General features: G+C 43.2%; 1 protein-coding gene across 3 annotated transcripts in view; it reads right to left on the bottom strand.

Moving 5' to 3' along the window:
* Positions 1-41: 41 nt before the first annotated feature.
* sema4ab (sema domain, immunoglobulin domain (Ig), transmembrane domain (TM) and short cytoplasmic domain, (semaphorin) 4Ab) overlaps positions 42-16,669 on the bottom strand; it is a 29,212-nt gene continuing 12,584 nt past the window's right edge. For all 3 annotated transcript variants that reach the window (XM_074687408.1, XM_074687409.1, XM_074687410.1), the window contains 9 exons: positions 16,112-16,234; positions 15,726-15,853; positions 14,762-14,943; positions 12,262-12,406; positions 9,712-9,901; positions 9,148-9,263; positions 7,027-7,190; positions 6,722-6,816; positions 42-3,811 (listed from right to left, as the gene is read on the bottom strand). In XM_074687408.1, coding sequence (XP_074543509.1) covers positions 3,006-3,811; positions 6,722-6,816; positions 7,027-7,190; positions 9,148-9,263; positions 9,712-9,901; positions 12,262-12,406; positions 14,762-14,943; positions 15,726-15,853; positions 16,112-16,234 — 1,949 coding nt within the window. In that variant the 3' untranslated portion in view covers positions 42-3,005. The remainder of the gene's footprint in view (positions 3,812-6,721; positions 6,817-7,026; positions 7,191-9,147; positions 9,264-9,711; positions 9,902-12,261; positions 12,407-14,761; positions 14,944-15,725; positions 15,854-16,111; positions 16,235-16,669) is intronic.

The following is a 16,669-nucleotide window of genomic DNA, read 5'->3' on the forward strand; positions in this document are numbered from 1 at the left end:
ATGGTTGTTTTATTTGTCAGAATATTTTTGAACACCCACCCTTTAAAAAGTTTTATTACACTGAAATGAAGCTGGGATTCTGCTGGATTTGTCGCATCTTCCACAGCTTTATGTTTCTTTTATTTACTGACATAAACTCGTTGATCTCTGCCTCTCTGTCCTGCAGAAACAGCAGGTCTCTGCTCCTGTTGTGACAGCTGTGGTCAGCTTCATGTTGTAAGCTGTGGAAGAACTTTGATTTTCTTCTACAACAGGTTAATCTGGTGCTGGAGGCTGCAGTTGCTTACAGATGTCTTCAACATAGAATGTCATACGGTACAAAAAGCCCTTCTCTTGTTTACTTTTTAGTGGAAATGTTTGCAAACTGTGACTTTATGAAAATCAAACATTTCCTTTTGCACTTCATGTTCTCTGTTAATGGCTGTAACTTGATGGAACATTCGATGAGTGTGACCTGAGGTATGTGAGGTTTGCTCTTGAAGAGAGCATTCAACAGATCATTCAGTTTTCTATAACTAATTTCTGAGCTTCTTCACTAGACAAAGAGAAAACCCAAACAGGAGGAAGAGTTTCATCCATCGCCCATGTCGTCTGTCCCCATGAAACTAAAGAACACACTGCATCCCAATTCAGGAGCTGTAACTCTCAGAGGACATAGCAGTGTGTTCAAAGGCTGTCTCAAAGGCTCCTTCAAATGGGTCCTACCTTCCTCAGGATAGGTAGGGTGCATCTAATGCATCCTACCTCACCAAACATATCCTGAGATTCAAGGCGTGCCTCTCCAGCAGCTGGAGGTGGGAATGATAGGAACCTAAAAAGGCTTTTACACTAAACATCATCTTGGGTTAAAGAGAATTTAGGTCTGTTAGCAGGAAGTTGGACCATCTCACTTCAGTGTGCCTGAGCCATCTATGCAGACTACAGTCCAAATCCCCAGTATGCTGGGTCTTTGATAGGATGCAGCCCTGCACAGTGGTCTCAGCGTCATCATCATTGGTTTCTGAGCTGTCATAAAGCTGATCTTGGTCATCATATCAGAGACACCAATTCCAGCTAACTTCTTGCTTACCAGACAAAGGAGAAGGAGCTGATGAGGCTAGCCACCTGGCTAACAGCCACAAGACGACCCCCTGTCAGTCAAACGGGCCCCTTCCTTTAACCCCTGGAGTCAGGCTAGCTGTTTATAAACCCGGTTATGATGAAGAAACAAGCTGCAGAGAGACAAACTCTTTCTGTTCCAGGTTGTAAAATCATTTATTTATCTGCTGTTTGATTTTTAACATGGAGCTCTATTTGGACTGACTCGTTGTTGGAGACAGACTCTAGTGGACACTTGAGGAACTGCATTTTTTAAAAAACACTTCTGTGTTGGCTTTGATAAAAACCTGCTACTAGCCCTAACTGGGAAATCAATAAAGTTATCACAAAATCTGTTTGGCAAACAACAACAACAAAATAAACACATTTCATACACGTTTAATGTGTCATACGTTTCTGAAACCACTGATGAGAAAAGACCTTGACTCCTCTTTCTCCTGTCACCACAGAGAAAAACTCAAACATCTCTGTTCAAGTTTGTTTTAACAGCTTATAAATTCAGTCACCCCATGAAGAGGGAGCCATCACAGCAGCAGTCCTTGGCATGGATTTAACAGACTAGAAAAAGATGAACAATGACATGGCTGTTGTTGTTGAACTTTAAGCCCCACCTCTTCCGTGTGAACAGGAGTCAAAGGCTGTTTTCCAAACCGCCTACTACTCTAGCAGAGCTTACTATTTTGGCTGAAATTGAGTAAGCAGTAGTCAGTATGCAAAAACTTGCAAAATCTGCAGTATGCTAAATATCCCTGGATGTCCTACTGATCCAGGAAAATTTCTCAGTATGCAACGGACCAGTCTACCTGGTATACTGTTTCCCACAATGCACAGCGCTGACACTGTTTGTTAATGCAGGATGCAGGATTTGGTGAATTACTGCCATAAACTGGAATGAGTCCGCATTACAACTACAATACAACAACACTAATGTTAGACGGTCTATTAATAAAAGTGAAGTGATGACAAAGAAACACCAGTAAATCTTGTCACTTCCAGTTGTAAAAGAGGCGTTTACTTCTACAAATTCATTGAAGACCATAAAAAAAACACTAATTACCTTTTTAACCATATGTGGATTATATGGAAGAGATATTTCTATCAGCTGTAAAAAATAAAAACTCCTTTCAGATTTATTTTCAGTGAATGATATAACTTTTGGTCTAAGATTAGAAACCAAGTATAATGATTCTGTTATATGATCAACAAAATAACTAAAATGCTGACATCTGCCTATAGATTGTTTTGTACATTTATAACAAAGGCAAAAAACTTCATCTGGAAACCAGAGTACTAAACTACAAATCAGACCCAACAGAACAGTCATACTACAAACAAGAGGAGGTGGTAGTATGTAGTGCCTGCAACATACTACATTCACATGTAGTATGTAGTAGGCGGTTTGGAAAACAGCCAAAGCGTAAATCCCAAATCCAAAAATGGTTTCTGACATTACAGTTAGGGTTGTTGTCTCCATCTGCTGGGCTACACCGCACAGATGGACTCTAGGTGTTGGGGTATTTTGGCCTCATTTATTGTACACCAGGAGCAGGTGGTGTCATGTCGTCCATCTTTAAATACAGTCACTGAATCAGGCTGACTATTTCATATAAACACTTAAAGTCAGCTGTACAGGAACAGCTCCATCCTTTCCTTTCACAGTGTGTGTGTGTGTGTGTGTGTGTGTGTGTGTGTGTGTGTGTGTGTGTGTGTGTGTGTGTGTGTGTGTGTGTGTGTGTTCCAGTCACCACAGAAGAACAACAGATGGAGCAGAACAGCTCCAGTCTCAGACGTCCTCCTCAGGGGCTCCACGCTCTCTTCGGCGGCTCAGTCAGAGCCCGCCCTGTGCTGACAGACAGTCACCATGGTAACAGGCTCCTTTCAGGTGGGACAGTGTGTGTGTGTGTGTGTCAGATAGGGGTGTTGGGGAGATGTCCATTTGACCCTGTTAAAGCCCCATTGCAGACCAGCCCCCCAGCCTGTCCACTGTGCAGGGCCTTTCCATTACGTTTGCTGCCACAGTGGCCCCTGAGGGCCTCCTGATCCACCGGGGTCCTCCTATCTCTCGGGGGGGTTCCCGCCTGGATGACTGTGCGGCTGCGGCAGCGCTGTCTGAAGGTGTACAGCAGCACAGTGATGAGCAGGCTGAGGACCAGAACCAGTAACACAGACACCACCACCAGCTCCTTCAGGTAAGACGGGCCCCGCGGGGACGTCAGGGGCCCCTCCCTTCCAAACTCAGATCCTCTGAGTCCTGACTCCCTCGTCCACAAAGGGGACTCTCTGTCCTGCCCTGTGGTGGGAGTCTGAGGGTCTATGCTGGATTGTGTGGGCTTGGTCTGTTCTGGTCCTGGTCCTGGTTCAGATCCTGTTCTCTGGGGCCCTTCAGAGGTCAGCAGTCTGGGCCCTGTCCAGCCCCCTTCCTGTGTGATGGGGTGTGAGCTGGGTGGGGGGTTGCTGCTCTTCTGCTTGACGTGGTAGATGGCCATGGTCTGCTGGAAGCCGTTCTCCGTGGACAGGCACAGGTAATGACCTAACGTGGTGGGCGTGGCCACAAAGCTCAGGCTGCTGTCCTCCAGGAGCAGGTACAGGTCAGGGGACAGGCGGCTGTTGGGGCGCTCCCACTGCTGCTGGGACAGACGGGAGGACGGGGGACACTGGAGCCGGACCACCTCATTCAGAGACACCGAGACCAGCTCACCTGCAGGACACGAGGCTGACAGAGAGACGAGATCATCATCAGCATCAGCAACGCCTTCAGAACGACATGAACACAGAGACGCCCCAAAGACGCACCAAAGACACCAAGCTCAAAGAGTCCAGCAGACAGAGAGCCACACTCTGAGGTCACAGTGAGACAACAAGCGTGTGTGTGTGTGTGCTCTGAGCCAGGAAGTAGAGTGTGTTTCAGCAGGGGAGCACGTCTAAGAGTCAAACATTCACTATGAAGAGTCATGGAAGTTGCTCAGGTTATGGCGGGGACAGGAAACCAAAAGGAACTGTTGAAATTAGTTTGGCTAATCTGTAGGATTGGGATTGTTTTAGTCAATACTGGGATTATAGTGATTAATATAAGTCTCCATGCTTGGTTATATAGGAATACGCAGAGATTATTGTGAAATATGTACTTTTCAATTAAAAACAAAAAAATATTTCATGTATTTTGAATTTAAAAACACAGCTAAAACGGTTACACTGTATTTTTTTTCAGTGCACTACAGCACTATTCAGTTCAATTTTACTTTCAAATGATTAAAAAAATCTCTTTGTTTCAGTCTAATTAGGTTTTTATTAGTTTTATTTTTTGGTAAAGCCGTAGCCTGTTTATCCTGTATTTTTACTACAAATAGTAAGATTAATGCCATTTATTGGGCCCACATGATTCATTCCTCCCTGTATCAGTCAGTGCCCTGGTCAGGACACCCGAGTCTGAAACGTCTGGGCCTGTCTCTGCTTGTCAGGATGTATCCTGTTGGAGGTATGTTGCTCTGCTCATCAATGAATGGACTCACACTAACTGGTAGTGATGGGTCCAACAACACAAATACCTCAGCCTATGTTTCCAGCTCACAGAGTGGAGCCCCGTGTCAATGTGCATATCCCATTGAGAAGTGACAGATACAGCTGCTGTTTGGCCTGTCTCTGAGGCGCCAAACTGTGTTTATAAGGACTGCATCAGTCAACAGGCTACACGTCTCTGCTTCATTGTGATACAGAGCCCCAAAGAAAAAGTACAGTTTCCTGCGTGTAGGACCATTTTGATCTTATATTGGAAATCAGGTGTTTGTTTTGATTTTCATGTTCCATCCTGTTCCTCTCAGTTTCAGCTTGATCTGAAGCTGAAGAACATGATCCAAAGAAAGGACTCGCCTGAATGTCAAAACATTTGAAAAACCTATTTGTTTTTCTGAATAAAACTTAACTTAGAAATAAAACCCTTCCTGCCTCAAAAACAAGTGCATCATTCACAAGGTTTTCACTTTAGTTAAAATACAATTACCACATAAAACATAATAACTCCAATAATTTTATTTTGTACTCACTGAATCAGTACGCAGGTTGAGTCTCTATACTCTGTTGCTTGCAATGATGTTCAAGATCCAGCAGGTGTCAGTATTGAGCGTCAAAGTGACACAGTACCAGCACAGTATCAACACAGTTTGGATAATGTGCTGCGGCGCTTCATGAGGCCTCCTCTACCCAGCACTGCTGAACAGAGGGTTCAGTTGGTGGTATAGAGGGAGTTACAGAGAAAGACAGGAATAAGCTTTCCTCCAGGTAAGAGTCAAACAACATCTCAGTCATGTCTGTCCAAGCAGCGCCGCTCTGGTTGATCAACCGCCGTCGTTCCGTCTCCCTCCCTGTAGTTTATTTTCAGAAATCATGATCCAGCCACATCAACAAAAAGAGGGGATTTTCTTCTGTAGAGTGGGATGTTCTGAGAAAAACTGATCTATGTTTTTTTCACTATCTACATCTCAAAATGATCCGAGTATTAACTTTGAAGAGCAGCAGGTTTTACGTGTCAATCACATCATTAATAATCTGCAGGTGAACCAAAAAGGATCCAGCTTTTTAAATGTTTCATAGATCTTAATCAAACTCCTGAAAAATAATAGATAGAAAACAGAGTATTGGAGGAAAGAAAGGTGTTTGAACAAACTGACTGATGAAAGGTCTAGTTTATATTAAACTCTTTGAGCTGTTGATACGGACCATAAGGAACACGTGTCCATCAGGGTGCTGTGTGTCATAGACACACAAGAACATTTCCATGACATTTTCGTTTCTGTTGTTTCGTTAGTTTACTGTTACTGTTGTCATCATGCTGCACCCACACGAAGTCAGCGCAGCAGACAGGCGTCAGAGAGTTTGGAATGCTTTAGGGATGGCCAGATACCGATACCAGCTATCGGTATCTGGCTGATACCAGCCTTTTTTCAAGGTATCAGTACTCGTGAAGGCTGCAGATACTCTGGCCAAAAAATAAATAAATTCAGCGGGTCCTCCTCGCCACGAGATGCTGCTAATTGCTGCGGTTTAACACCACTGCAAATGTGCGCCAGGTCCTTTTTCAGACAATACGAATGAACCAGGAAGAGTTAAACTTTTTTTTATTTTGAACTTTAGTTTACTTTGATAAACACATAAACTCTGACAGTTGTTGGTTTTATTGTGCACTTTTTAATATTATTTTTATAATATTAATCAAAAAATTCTAAACTCAGAGTTGTTTGTGTTTTATTTGGACTTACTGTCAGAGTGGTTGTCCTGTCTTTGATCAAAATAATTTGTCACTGTTAAATTTGATGTATCAAAAGTATTAGTAGTATCAGTACTTGGAATCTGTGAGTACTCCAGGAGTACTCGTACTGGTATCGGTCTGCATAAATAGTGGTAACGAACATCCCCAGAATGCTTGTAAACACACGGACGCACATTTAGTCACTTAAATTGCAAAAAGTCACCTTTTGTGCGATTGCATAATTGCACTTTCTCAAACCACGATTGCAATTAGAGTGATGGTGCAGCACCAGTTGTAAAGACCCTCAGACCCTGTGCTGGTGCTCTGAAGTCATGTTTCTGGAGCAGCTGGAGCAGAGCAGCAGGTAAAGGTGTGTCTCACCTGTGTTGAGTTTGTTGGGGCTGAATCTGGCTCTGTGTGTTAGAGACACACTGCTGCACACCCCCTCCACGTTCCCTCTGTCCACGTCCTGAACCCTGAGAGCACACAGAAAGTCAGAGGGCGTCAGAGAAGCTGTTTGACCTGACCCACTGAAACACAGTCTGCTGAGGGCGTTCCTGCACAGGTGGAGGTGCTCATTCAAGGTTGTCCACAAGTCACAGAGACCAGCAGCTCCTCAGGTCTTTCATTTACACATTCAGAGAGATTACATCTGACCTCTGGATAAGGGGGGCAGTCATACTCACAGAGCGCTCTTTGTGGTTTTCACCTCCACACAGGACCTGCTGGTTGGGTCCCAGCCACAGAACGGGTCCCGGGCCAGAACACACTGAGGACAGGTCCAGTAGACAGAACAGTTCACCGTGGGGACCCTCACTACCCCCTCTGATGTGCCCACATACACCATGCCCTGCAGGGAAGACACACAGTTACTAATCACAGCCTCCTTCCATCCATCCATCCATGTATCTATCCATCCATCCATCCATCCATCCATCCATCCATCCATCCATCCATCCATCCATCCATCCATCAAACAATCAATCCATCCATCCATCCGTCCATCCATCAATCCATCCATCCATTCATCCGTCCGTCCATCCATCAATCCATCCATCCATCCATTCATCCATCCATCCATCAATCCATCCATCCATCCATCCGTCCATCCATCAATCCATCTACCATCCATCCATCCATCCATCCGTCCATCCATCAATCCATCCATCCATCCATCCATCCATCCATCCATCCATCCATCCATCCATCCATCCATCCATCAAACAATCAATCCATCCATCCATCCGTCCATCCATCAATCCATCCATCCATTCATCCGTCCGTCCATCCATCAATCCATCCATCCATCCATCCGTCCATCCATCAATCCATCTACCATCCATCCATCCATCTATCCGTCCATCCATCAATCCATCCATCCATCCATCCATCCATCCATCCATCCATCCATCCATCCATCCATCCATCAAACAATCAATCCATCCATCCATCCGTCCATCCATCAATCCATCCATCCATTCATCCGTCCGTCCATCCATCAATCCATCCATTTATCCATTCATCCATCCATCCATCAATCCATCCATCCATCCATCCGTCCATCCATCAATCCATCTACCATCCATCCATCCATCCATCCGTCCATCCATCAATCCATCCATCCATCCATCAATCCATCCATCCATTCATCCATTCATCCGTCCATCCATCCATCTGTCCATCATCCATCCACCCATCCATCCATCCATTCATCCGTCCATCCATCCATCCATCCATCCATCCATCCATCCATCCATCCATCCATCCACCCTTCCATCCGTCCATCCATTCATTCATCCATCCATCCATCTGTCCTTCTGTCAATCCATCCATCTATCCATCTGTCCATCAATTTATCTATCCATTCATCTATCCATTCATCCATCTGTCCATCCATGTATCTATCAATATACCCATCAGTCCATCCATGCATCTAACCATGCATCTAACCATTAATCTAACCATTAATCCATCCATCCATCCATCCATCCATCCATCCATTCATCCGTCCGTCATCTTTCCATCCCTTTATCTATCCCTCCAACATCTGTCCTTCCAATATGCATCCATTCATCTATCCATCCATCTATCATCCATTTATCTGTTCATCCATTCATCTATCCATTCATCCATCTGTCCATCATCCATCCATTTATCCATCTTTTCAATATCCATTCTTCCACCCATCTATCCAACATTTATGTCTTCAACTTTGAGAAGGACAGGAAGCACCAAGCCTGATTTTAGCTCACAGCCAGCCTGGCTGTTGGTCTGGGGATCAGGAGGGTCCATGGTATGGGGGGCTTAGACCTCTGTATAGGCTCCATAATGCTGAACAACTACAGGTTCAGGGGCAACACCTGCTGCCATCCAGACAAAGACTGATTCAGGAAGACCTGACAGATAAACCACACTCTGCATTACAACCGCATTGCTCTGTAGTAGAAGAGACCAGGTGCCAAAGTGGCCCACCTGCAGTCCTGATGTGTCCCCCATTGAAAACATTAGGAGCATCATGACCGGAAAACCCAGAACTTATGAGCAGCTTAAATCCTCTTTTTGGCTATCAACTCCAGACTATGGTCTCCTGGGTCACAAAAGTTCAAACCCAGGATTACCATGAGTTTCTGATCTAAAGGGGGTTAAGAAGAGTTCACAGCAGCAGGAAGGAGCGCAGACTAACTTCTCTTTTTCTACAAATACAGACGACTTTAAGGGAAGTGAGACTGACTGTTCCCTCTGTTCTAAGGAAGTTAGGACACAAAGAATGAGAAGCCACTTTTGGAGCCTCCAGTGGGCTCAGGTACCTGTGGGATGGACAGCTTCAGGCTCTTGACGGGCTGCTGCTGCTCAAACACCTGAACCTCCTCTATAATGTGAGCCCCGCTCGGCAGCAGCACCACTTTGTGCAGGTAACCAGACTCTGAAACACAGGAAGCAACACAGCAGTGAGAGGAGCACATCAAGAACACACCACCGCTGCACAACTGAGCAGCAGGTTACAGCCTGGTCTGCTTTATTCTACAGGGAAGTCATTTAATTTCTAAAGCATTGATTTAACCAGATTACTGTGAAACATTTATACACTTTATAGTTTAAATAAATAACAGTTTCAGTAATTCCATATGTCCACATTTTTGTCTTTGACCCAAAACATGACCAGTCTTATCCCACAGCAGGGCCTGCAGGTTATCATTTAACACTGGTAATGGACCAGTTTCTGTATTGGTCATTACCCAAAGCCCAGGTGTCAGTATCAGGACCAGAAAAGTTTGACTAGTGCATCCCTAGATCTGCTGAAGTCATCAGGTGCTCCAGCTGAGCAGCTCCTGCTGACTCAGCTTGTGTGAAACAGGGAGTGAGGAGCTCACCTGTGAGCAGAAACAGGACTGTGTAGTCTCTGTGGTTGGCAGCCTGAACTCTCTGCACGCTCAGGTGACTGTATCTGTGCTGGGCTGAGACCATTGTCAGACTCCTCCCCACGGGCCGCACGCTGTCATCTGCCAGGAAGTTCTCCTTCACGAAACGCAGGGCGTTATCTGACGCATTGTGGAGCCCACACTGCAACCCAGAACAGAGATAGAAAGTCAGATGCTTTGTAAGGAAATGGGGCTTTAGGGCCTGTTTTTGTTGGTCCAGCCCTCTGACAGCTGGTTCAGGGATGAAGGAGAGAAAACAGCCACACACTCACACTCACACTCCACTTTGTGCAACTTAAGGTCTTTGCACACTGATGTTTTTTTTTTGTTTTGTCAGAAGTTGACGCATGTTAAAAAATAAATTTGATCCCATGCTAGTCCGGTTTTTTTTTTTGGAACAGGTTTGCTTTCTGTGTTTTTTTTTCACATCTTTCCAGATCATTTCCAGGACTTTTGACCCTTCAGAGACACTGTAGGCCACTTGCAACATCACAATTTCAAATGTATCTTCTGTAAGTTTGGGCAAGGTTTAGATGATGAATGAGTGTCTGTGTGTCTGTGTCTGCTTGTGTGTGTGTGGCTGCTGCTCAGGATCAATTGCTTGATGATAATATTTTTCTTGTACTGTAACAGATTCAGTGCTTGAGGTATTTTGTATGATTTTTTGGGGGGGGATTTTTTGTGTTTTTCCTCCACTGAACCTGTGAAATCAAATTTTGTCTTTGTGTTTTTCTTCATGTAAACTGTTTTATTCCCATATAAACTCCAATGCAGTACATTGGAAGTAACTCAGATGTTGAAAGTGCAGTACTCAGGAAATTTAGGCCAAAGCGTCTACTCACAGGAAATTTTCTGACCGTTTTATAGTCAAAAATAAGCAAAAAGTCCAGGCTGGAATTCTGAGGCTCAATGTTAAAGAGTTAAGGATAACACTGGGGAACAATTTGAAAAAAAATTTGTTGAGTTAGATTTTTACGCAGATTCAAACTAATATTGGCATGCTTTCCATTCCAAAATTGCAGTCAGTTTTTTTCTATCACATCAAGTTTTTTTTCTCCACAGCTTACCCTCCTGATCAGCAAACATCCACTGATTAGCTGTAGTTAGATTTGCCAGCTGATTATGATTAGACTCATCTACAGCTACGTGGAAACTTGTTTGTGCAGTCACAGCTGAGACAGTGCAGTGAGAGGTGTGTGCAGCTCCCAACAGGTCAGTACGATCAATATCTGCTAACAGAAAGCTAGCATAGCAGGAATTAGGAGGATTTGTGCTGCTTTTCTTTTTATCATGTCACCTGGGGCATACTGTTTGAAGTTCCGTTTTGTTTTATGCTTTTTTTTAAGTTTTCAAAGCTTGAAACTTTTCCATCTTAGTGTTTAATTTACAGGCCTATATTTCCTTTGTTCCATATCATGTCTGCTCCTCCAGTAGACATGTCCTTTGTAAAAACATCATAGTGTTAAATAAACATTGCAGTCATGTCTGTTTCTTTCATTTTTCATTGTATGTCAATATTTGAAGATTTTTATAAAGCAAGCACATATCTGTTAGGTAACGTATTATTCACATTTTTAAGAAAATCCTATAGTTCAAAAAACTTGACATGATAGATCAGTTAAATCAGTTAAATCAGATAAATCAGTTTTGGATTCTGCACCCAAAAATTAGTTCAAACAGCTGTCAGACCTAACTCAACAAAAACTGTTCCCCAGTGTTATCCACCCCACTACAGGAAGCTGAAGTTATATTTTGTCCCCTCTCAAATGTCTCCTCTCATAACATCAACCACACACACTTTTTTCAGGAAAAGCATTGATCATTTTCAAGAAGCTGTGGTAAGAATAACATCTAGAATTGTTACTCAGGTTTTAGAATAACTTTTTTTCTGCATTGAAAGCTTTCATATTTACTAAAAACTTCACTAAAATTTTGCAGAAACTGCCCAACTTATCAAATGTGATCCAAAAAAGACATCATAAACAAAATGATGGAGATGGTAGAGGAATAGTGTTTTGTGGATTTTGTTGAAAGAGATGAAAATCAGAGAATTGTCTGTCTACTTTTGGATGCGTCAGGCTTTACAGGGTTGATGGCTCTATGAGGTCTATCTGTTCGGTGTTGATTACAGTGACACATCTGCCCGGACAAGGTAATGTTTTTGGAACACAGCCTCTGTTTTCCATGAGCACCATGACTTTCCTGACTTTGGCGCTGATAATCTCATTTAATATTATGGATTAAGAACAGGCAAAGATCACTCATCCAGTCCTCACAGGAGCTTAAAGTTTGAAAGTGTGCTTAAATGTCCCGTGCAAGTCAGACGGTTTAAATGAGATCCATGGTGTCCTGAACACTGAGTTTCTGTTTTTATAGACACAAATAAAAATGTTTTAAAAACCGCCTCAGATTCATGAACGTCCTCTCTGAACGAGGAACGTGAACTCGTCTTGTTAGAGTTTATCTTCTGTTTGTCAGCCCTGTGTCAGCGTGGATCATTACCTCTCCTGGGTTGGCGACCTTCTCCTGAACCCGGGTGCTCCACTGTAGCGTGTCCCGATTCAGGACTTTGTAGTTTCCAGAGAAAACTGATTTGATGTCACTGAGGCGAAACGAGCACACCGCCGAGCGTCCAGAGTTTACAGACCTGGTCCAGGAAGGAGACAGAGAAAGACTTAATGGACAGGGTTAGACAGGACATCTGTGCTCTGATCTGAGCATGAAGAGATTGATAAGATGAAAAAAAAAAGAAGTTCAGGTAACATATTTGTCAAATACAACCACATGTCGATAATTTCTGTCAGCCTGCCCTCTAAACACCCCGGCAACACAGTAACTCCACCAGATCACTGCTGTACAAACACACCTGGGCCTGTCACACCTCAGAGAGACACGTGCTAATGACAGTTATGTTACAGATGTTACAGCCTGTTCCAGCTTATCCCGTCACTTTTATCTGCAAGGCCAAATCGAACAACATCTTCAATCATTCATCCCTGTGGCCATCGGCTTCTTAAACAGGTCGTAGGCAAGCCAGATTGAAGTGACACACCAGTGCTACATGCTGGTTTTGTTTTTATTTATTTATTTAAACCTATTGTGTTATACTTGTTGTTTTTAAAAAAAAATCACTGTGTTTGAGTTGTATGAATGTATGTTTTTACCTCCTGTTACAAATCAAATTGCCCCTAGGGGACATTCAAGATTTTCAATCAATCAATCAATCAATCCTATAGCTCCTCCAGTAGCCAACATTTCAGTCATGCCCTTTCCTTTCATATTTCATTGTATGTCAATATTTGAAGATTCTTATACAGGGTATATGCTGAAATCCTGAGGTTAAATTAAATACCTTTTTAAGACTTTTTTTTAAAAACCTTTCAAGAAGTCCTAAGACCTTCTCGCGACTTTAAGCTGTTGTAGTTTGCATTTTAACATAAATTGGGTAAACTGAGAAGGAATAAAGCTTGAAAAAATAAATGAAACTAAAGGCAGGGTAATTGACATTCCCATCCCCACAAAAAGTAACAAGAGTTATTTAAGGCCAACTTGCAGAAAAAAAACAAGAATTTGATTTCATCATTGTCAAAATTTAGGACATGTGCTTGAGATTGTGATATTTGCTTTCTATCAGCCTTACGTACGGACGGCTACTAAACTACTGTACAAACTGAGTTCTGTCGTCACATTAACCTACAGATATGTTGGGCTGCTAGCGCTACGTATAGCCTGCGCCTCACAAAATTACAACTTTGCTCGTTGTCACGTCTCAAACAACAGCGCTACGTAACTGTATTGATAAATAACTTATCTCATCGGGTTAAATCCAGTAAAAAGGTGTTTTGAACAAAGACATTTTTTTTTTCCAAAACAACTGAGATCAGGGGAAGCTGGGAGAAGCTTTCTCTGTATAAGAGAAAGAATCCAAGATCTCAGGTCATCAAAAGTCTGAGAAATTTTCTCAGGAGGCTTGAGAAACTCTTATGATCTAGAGTGAAATATTTTGAGATGCTAAAGCTTTTATCTAGATCCTCACGCCTGTGTGTGATGAGTGTGACGAGCAGAAGGATCGTCCCATCACCAGGTGTGGTTATTTTTGAAGGTTCAGACCCTAAAAACATTTTCCAAACAGATGGACTATTTCCGTGGCAGATATGGATCTGTCTGTCTGAGGTGTCAGGTTAATTTGTAACAGTCGCAAGGCAAAAATATTCATGGATACGTTTGGAGTCAAAGCTTGAATACCAATGAGATTTAATACCTCATAACATTCTGATTATGACTTTTTGAAACTTTTTAAGGGCCTTAATTTTCCCACAACTGATTTATCAACTTTTAATACTTTCTAAGTCCTAACTCAACAAAAACTGTGTTCCCAACTATTATCATTAATCAAAGGCTTGATGGACCAGCTACAACTTCAAATTGTTGGTCATTGTTGGTTGCTGTTTTTGTAAGTAAACTGTCTGCTCTCTGACGAGTTTTGAGGACACTTAAACCTAAGGATCACATCAGAGATGACTTCAACTCCACACTTGGATGATTTACAGAATAGATACGAGCAGCTGATAAAGCTGTGCTGAGTGTGGAGGAGGCCAACTGTGTGAAGCTGTGTCTTTGTGCCCTGTGTGGCATTTTCATGAAACTAAAAACCACACCTAATAATAAAGATGTGAATGTAAACTGGAGGCTCTGTGGTTTCTGTGTTAGACTCATCTTTAAATCTACTTCAGTGATGATGAGGGGTCTCTGTCAGTGAAGTTTGACCCTTACTGATAAAGTGAAGAGGAGACATCATCTGCAGGCTTCAATTCACCACTTCACCGCCTGTGTTGCCAGTCCCCCCTGTCTAGTTCCCTGTTTTCAAAATGTCTGTGCATAAGAATCAAAGATTCCGTACTGGTGCGCACATTCTCCTGCCACGTTTATTTTTATAAACGCTGCCCCTGGTTTATAAACTTCCTGCTGTGTGGATGGTGTATGAGCTGTGTTGCTTACTGACCACTGGGAGGTGAAGATGCCGTAGAACAACGTGTCGTCTGCAGGAGCGCCCTCAGCCGGTGGGAGAGAATCGATGTCCTGGATGACGTTGTACGGCAGCTCGCTGTCGGCCTGACACAGCAGCTGAGCTTTGGCAAAAGTAGTCCAACGCCTCTGCAATGTCCGCTGACCTCCAACGTCACTCTGAGGCACGAGAAGAGGAGAAACATCAACTGTGATATCCATCCAAACACCTCTGAGAGCACAGCCAGCTCGAAGTTTGTAACATTTCTCAACTTTAAGATCTCCTCCCAGCTTTCTGCACCGACACAGATTTCCACCATATCAAACCAAGCAGACGACAGTTTACCGCTCTAATTATTCCCACTCTTTTTGTCTGGAGTTCATGTGAGCTCAGAGCTGAGTCAGAAAACTCTTTTTAAAGCTGCAGACGTCTCCCTGCAGACGTCTCCCTGAGCTGCTGTGACAGAGAGAAATTTCCTGGAAGTTATCCATCTGAGTCAGACACATCGAGTGGATGAGTCTGCTCTTTAACACACATTCTCCTGAGACCATCATCTGTCGTGTTACAGCACAGCTTACAAACACAAAGCATGGATCCTCACAGTGTATCATAATATTACCGTAATCATGCTAAAAGCTGCTCCATGTAAATGTAGTGTCTCCTTTTGTTCAGAGAAAAGTGTGTGACGTCTTTACAGATTCACTCACTAAACTAACTAACTAAAATAAAAACATGAACTGTCTCAACTCAGACTGATTGATAAGAGAAAGTAAAGCTAAGCTCCTTCAAATACTTCATTCAGAGCTCACCAATCAAACGCTGCAGAGCCTTTTCTCACCGTCGGCAGAGACAGTTTGATTTTCACCTTTTCAGTAAGCTTTTTTTCCTCTGTATGTCATAAAGTTTAACAAGTGAAGGACTGGCAGGAAAGGTTCAGGGTTTTGAGAGCGTGCTCCCTCACCATGCAGATCTGAGAAACTCGTGAGACGATGAATTTGTCGATGAAGTCGTACTCTCTGCCCACTTCACTGAAGAAGAAGTAGATCTTCTCCTCCTCAGGGATAAACGTGGAGCTGATGAAGGTCGGGTCTGAGGACAACACACGCACAGGAGGTCAGAGATGTTAGAGGAAAGCAGTGAAGTTTAATCAAGACAGAAGCTCAGGGATCTGTGTATGTATGTACATACACACACACACACACACACACACAGACACACAGACACACAGACACACACACACACACACACACACAAACACACACACACACACACACACACACACACACACACACGCACACGCACACACACACACACACATGCACACACACATGCATAGCACACACTGACCCTCCAGCCATCCCAACGTGTCGTCCAGCTTCAGGTCTACTCGCTGGCCCTCGCTCAGGTGTCTGGAGATGACCGGTCTGTTTCCTCTGTAGTCGGCCACCGTCCCAGTGTACAGCTCTCCATCTGAGGGAGGATTTGACACCAGCTGAGCACAAACACACACACACACACCTTTTCAACCATGGAAACAATACATTACCCTGAAGTGAAGTAACATTTGGCACATCTTTTCTTACAGAACATCTTTTATTGACCTCAGTCTGAAGCTCATTTCTCTGAACAGACCTTGAACACATCCTGATGTAACCCCTGATTGATCGACCGTACCCTCCTCTGTCTCAATAAACTCAACACAGAATTCATTATCTGTGTGATGCAGTGAAAAATTTTAACTTGTTTGAGAAAAAAATCTATAAGTTATAAGTTTGATTTTACACAATTGGTACTCAGTACTACAGAGGGAATTGGGTCTGTACCAATTAAAGCACTGAATTCAACACCCATCCCTATCATTATTCTTATTATTATGATATATATATATATATATATATATATATA

The sequence above is a fragment of the Halichoeres trimaculatus genome, unplaced genomic scaffold, assembly GCF_033239565.1.
Source record: "Halichoeres trimaculatus isolate MK-OKI-2021-1 unplaced genomic scaffold, fHalTri1.1 fHalTri1_scaffold_14, whole genome shotgun sequence".
NCBI classification, from domain to species: Eukaryota; Metazoa; Chordata; class Actinopteri; order Labriformes; family Labridae; genus Halichoeres; species Halichoeres trimaculatus.